Raw genomic sequence first — 5,399 nt, 5'->3', positions numbered from 1 at the left:
AGATTCGAGGATAATTTATACTATACACTGTCTGTGGAATGGGCAGTCCGTGTATACGCATGCGGGAGTCGGTTATGCAACGCTACCCGCTAATATTTCTCCTTTCGACATTCGAGGATAATTTATACTATACACTGTCTGTGGAAGGGGCAGTCCGTGTATACGCATGCGGGAGTCGGTCATGCAACGCTACCCGCTAACATTTCTCCTTTCGAGATTCGAGGATAATTTATACTATACACTGTCTGTGGAACACTACTAGAAAAAAGGCTATAGATGGGATTGACACTAATGGCGCACCAGACAAGCGGTGCGCCATTAGTATATACTAATGGCGCACCACCTGCTGATACGCCATTAGAGTTGAAACTATTAATGGCGAGTTGGTGCGCCATTAGTAAGTGGGCAGCAACAAGATATTTTGGACAGCCTCTCCTACCCACACTCTTTCTCCCCACTTCATTCTCTCCACCTCCTCCTTGTCTCGGGTGCCTCCTCTTTTTCACCTCATTTCCACCATAGATTCATTCAATTTAAGTGGTTAAATTACCTTGTTTTGATAGGTAAGTAAGGGGGGAAGCTATATTTATGTTGTTCTCCCTACAACAATGTGCACATGCACTTTTTATGGCCTAGCTAGATCTATGTATGTTCGTGGTGTTGCATATGTTTGTGGTGTTGCATATGTGTTTGTGTTTGGAGGTGTACCGGTATTTGAAATTCGATAGTTGCCAATATTTTGCCGAAATGTTGATTCATTTCCGTTTCGGCGAGAGTTTTGGCATTAAGCATTCTTTTTTGTCCTATTTTTAGGGAAAGTCATGCCAAATTTTTTCTTGGTTCTAAAATATCGTTTTGCTCTACCCCGCAGGCGACCATGGTCCGCATGATGACCGAAGGCATCATGAATAGGTTTTTGAGGTCCGCAAAGGCCGAGATGCTTCAAAAGAACGAGACGGAGATAAGATGTCCGTGTCGAATATGCAAGCTGAAGTGCCTTATTGCGGACCCGGAATCCGGGCAGGTGCGGGACCACCTGCTCTTGCGTGGTTTCATGGATGGCTATCGGTGGCAAGGTGATGAAGATGACTACGAAGTCGTCCATGGGGGCCGGGCAAGAAATGAGGAAGGGCAGCAAGACAACCACCGCGGCTCGGGCGGGCGAGAAGATGAAGAATCTCCAGGAGATGATCACGACGATGATGCTGTACACAGTCATCATGTAGAAGATGCAGGACATGATGATGAGGAAGATGCCAGAGCAGTCGACGGAGCGATCGGGTAGTTTAATCCCTAGCGCCCCCTTAACCTCTCATTGAATGCAGCTAACCTCGATCCTTGGCCATCGGGTCAGCCCCAATTCATTGTCTTTGGCCATCGGGATACCGTATGCTTACCCTTACCCTTACCTATATGCATGATGATGATGACATTGCTACCAGCTACGGAATGGTGAATATATATCACACACATAGAATCCCTTTGAGATGCCAAGCTTCTTTTTTTCTCCTGTTTGAATTTGATGAAGGAACTTTGGTCATTCCGATTACATGTTGATGTGTATCCTCTGCCGCGCAACAACGTATGGTTTATGTGCTGTCTCATAGAGAAAGCATGTATGTTGTATGTTGCTACTATTATGAATGAATACATGGTTTTTCAACTTCTTCTAAAAAAAGTTCAACTCTTTGCTACAGCAGTTGCACGGATTGGTCAAGTGCTCCAAAATATCAGTATATATAACCTAACGTAAGGAAGTTGCCACAAGCCGACTTTAGCTCAGTTGGTAGAGCGGAGGACTGTAGTGTCGCAGATAAATCCTTAGGTCGCTGGTTCGAATCCGGCAAGTCGGAATTTCTTCTTTTTCTTTTTATTTGCTTTTTTGCTAAATTCAACTCCGGATTTGTTACCTACCCTCTTTTTTTCGGAAGAATTTATGACCTCCTGCATTTCTGTGCCATTCAGCATATATTTTGGGGAGAAAGAAAAAGAAAGGTGCAAGACACATCTGCTCAATTCCCACTACAAAAGAATAAACCAAAATCACACTTCGGCCGGATCAAATCTATCTCTGCGGGCTTTCGACCATCCCACACCGCAGGCTTCTCTCTACCCTGAGTACACTGATCAATCGATGGCCCCGGGTTAGTTTACTTCTGCGACTCCAGAGCCTTCAGGACCTCCTCACCCATTCGCTTACACCCGACCAGTGTCTGCAACCAAACAGAAGAACAACATGAGCACGTAAGCTTCGAAAAAAGAGCACCCGCAAAAAAAAGTTCCGAAAAAAGAGGAAGTGTGAGATGTTTCAAAAGCAGTGCTTGCTATATTGAACATGACTACCAATCATTCCAAGCACTTGAGAACTATAGAATTTGCTAAGTGAATGAGGGTTTTATTATTTGTATGGCAGTGAATACAAAGTAGCTTTAGTAGGCATTGAACTTCTTCGACGTAAATGTAGCAATGACCACACGCAGACATGACATCCATTGATAAATGTTGCATAAACTGATCCTTACCGTTCCAGGAGAATATATGTCCCCTGTTCGGAACCCATTGTCCAATGTCTCCGTAACCGCGGTTTCGATTCTCTTGGCAGCATTTTCAGCACCGAGGCCATATTTCAGTAGCATCGCAGCACTAAGAATTGTAGCTAGCGGGTTTGCCTTGTCCTGCACTCAACAAATAGCAGGAGGAATCAGAATTTCAAACAGAGTTGCACATTGAAAGCCTTGTTCTGCACACAAAAAATGTTCTGACAGTACAAGCTATATCAACCAACCTGCCCAGCAATGTCAGGGGCAGAGCCATGGATAGGTTCGAATAGACCCGGTCCCTGCAAAGGAAAACAAGATCCTTCAGTGCCTTCTTCTAGCATTCTCAGCAGAACAATATGAGCGCTTGCAAGCAATTTAATGTGGGCTCCCTCTATTACCGATTCACCAACACTAGCAGATGGGAGCATTCCAATGCTTCCTGTGATCATGGATGCTTCGTCCGACAATATGTCACCATAACTATTGTTCGTCACAATTGTGTCAAACTGTGATGATGCAGGAAATTCAGTAGGTCAGCACATGCTCATACTGCTTGAATCGGCATGAAATCAATTGCATACAAAGAAACAAACCTGTTTAGGATTCCAAACAAGCTGCATCGAAGCATTATCAACATACATGTGTGACAGCTCAACATCAGGGAATTCAGAAGCTATTGCAGTGACCCTCTTCCTCCAAAGCATAGATGCCTAAAACAACATTTGATCAAAATGTTATATTCGCTATGTGAAATAAAAATACTCGTAACTACAAGCTTATACTCTGCAGAGGGTTCTAGAGTCAGCCAAATGAAAGTTCATAATCGTTATATCCAACTAGATATCCAAGATAGTTGTATAAACATTAAATATCATGGTGTTCCTCAATATAACTCCCATTGATCAGTTCCAATTTCCATACAAGTCGTACAAATCAAGAACATGTTTGGGGTTTATATATACTTAAGTACCTCAAGAACATTCGCTTTGTCCACCGAGCATAGTTTCCCTCCTCTCTTGCGGGCAACCTCAAATGCAACACGTGCAATACGATCGATCTGGGGATAGAGTCATTAAAAAAATTAGTTGTTAAGTAATGCAGTATTCAGTAAAAGTCGTATCAAACAATAGTTCTTAATTCAATTACACATTCTTCATGAAAACACATCTTGCCATCATCATAGAGGAAAGAAACAGTGAAATAAAAACAATTGGCAGGTCTACTCGTGCTTATGCCTTGGTGTGACAGCAAGGACAATCACGCAGTTTATCAGAGGAACAGTGCATCACCTCAGGAACTGAATATATTTCAGTGTTGAAGCCAATTTCCTCTCCCTTGTCATTGGTACCAAAACCCCTAGGTTGTCCGAAGTAAATCCCTGCCACGCAGAGCAGTAGAAATTTCAAGTTTCATCAGAATGCAGCTGGAAATGCATAAATCGGCAAGAAAAGAGGGGCAACCAGTAACCATCCATGATTCATCATAATTTAGTCAACAATACCTCCAGTAAGCTCTCTAACAACCATGATGTCAACTCCTTCTGCTACCTCTTTCTTCAAAGTAGATGCATCTACTAACTACAAAAGTGTAAGGTCAGAGAGGGAAGTAATTACACAGATCATCACTATTTTTAAGCGAATTAAACAAGTCCATCCCATCCCAAATCCTGCAGCTAAGGCTACATTTGCTAGCATTTTGCTGTTTAGTTAAACTATGTACCGCTACTACAGATTACATCTGGGATGCAGGAGACACTCTGATGCATGGCCTTGGATGCAACTTAAGCACTGCAGGTCATATAGCCAACTAGCAAACTAGAGTACAAAGGCAGTGATGTCGAGTAAAGCATGGTTCTTATGCGAAATGCACTGAAACTGAAGCAAGATATATAGGGATATACCTGCGGCAACACGGTGGCTGGGCGCAGATTGGCAAACACGCCGAGCCCGGCACGGATGTTGAGCAGCCCGGTCTCGGGCTTGAGATGCTTCTCATTGTTATCCCACCTATACCTGCAACCGCAGCATCAACATCCAATTTACTGAAACTCAAAGTCACAGAAGATGCACATGACGACTTCTGAATTAATTACTGCTGCCAGATGGTTTCCACTCACCCTCCTATCGCGCCGAGCAGGACGGCGTCGGAGGCCCGCGCCGCCGCCAGCGTCTCGTCGGGGAGCGGCACCCCGACGGCGTCCAGCGCCGCGCCGCCCATCAGCATCTCCCGGAACCGGAGCTCCACGCCTGCGGCGCAAGCAAACAAATTGGGGTCACCCGTCGCCCTGCCAGCTAGCACTAGTCGGAGCTCAAAGCAATGGACGGCGTGGGGTTCAGCTTGGCTTGCCTTCCTTGGCGCCGGCGGCGGAGAGGACGTCCTTGGCGACGGCGACCACCTCCGGGCCGATGCCGTCGCCCGGGAGGAGCGCAATGCTGTAGCTCCGGGCCGCGGCCGAGCACCGGAACGTCGCCGTCGCATGCCGCGGCCGCACCGCCGCGCCGGAAAAGCTTAGGGTTTTGAGCGGAGCAGCTTGGAGCTGAGTCATCGTCTACGGCGACGGCGACGGCGCAAGTTTGAGATGAGGCAAAACCTAGGTGTGTTTTATATTATTCTTTGGCCGATGGCAGTAAGCAGTATATATAGGAGAACCAGAAGCGGTATCGTGTCACACCACAGTATCAAACCAACTTAGTTTCCAAGTCAAACTTTGAACAACTGACAATAAAAAACAACTCAACTTTAAGCATCTGGCACAATCACTAAGCTGCCCAATTAAAGAATGAACATCTGACACTAAACACTTACTGATTTTTGAGCATCTGACAGTAAACAATCAACTAGTTGACCAATTGAGTACTC

The 5,399-nt window shown here is 45.3% G+C and overlaps 1 protein-coding gene and 1 non-coding gene across 2 annotated transcripts; one reads left to right on the top strand and one right to left on the bottom strand.

Annotated features, from left to right (window-relative positions):
* The first annotated feature begins 1,768 nt into the window (after positions 1-1,768).
* TRNAY-GUA lies at positions 1,769-1,853 on the top strand. Its single transcript is given in 2 exon segments — positions 1,769-1,805; positions 1,818-1,853. It is a non-coding gene; the product is annotated as a tRNA-Tyr (tRNA).
* Positions 1,854-1,950: 97 nt separating this feature from the next.
* Positions 1,951-5,085, bottom strand: LOC119270852 (3-isopropylmalate dehydrogenase 2, chloroplastic-like). The gene is made up of 11 exons (XM_037552901.1): positions 4,887-5,085; positions 4,657-4,786; positions 4,441-4,552; positions 4,042-4,117; positions 3,830-3,918; positions 3,511-3,597; positions 3,134-3,250; positions 2,939-3,046; positions 2,786-2,839; positions 2,523-2,675; positions 1,951-2,213 (listed from the first exon to the last, which is right to left on the bottom strand). Exons 1-11 carry the CDS (start codon positions 5,083-5,085, stop codon positions 2,151-2,153), a joined length of 1,188 nt encoding a protein of 395 aa, XP_037408798.1. The 3' UTR covers positions 1,951-2,150.
* Positions 5,086-5,399: the final 314 nt, after the last annotated feature.

This window comes from Triticum dicoccoides, chromosome 3A (assembly GCF_002162155.2).
Source record: "Triticum dicoccoides isolate Atlit2015 ecotype Zavitan chromosome 3A, WEW_v2.0, whole genome shotgun sequence".
Taxonomy (NCBI): Eukaryota; Viridiplantae; Streptophyta; class Magnoliopsida; order Poales; family Poaceae; genus Triticum; species Triticum dicoccoides.
Note: the sequence above shows the minus strand (reverse complement) of the source record. Positions and strands in the feature narration are given on the sequence as shown.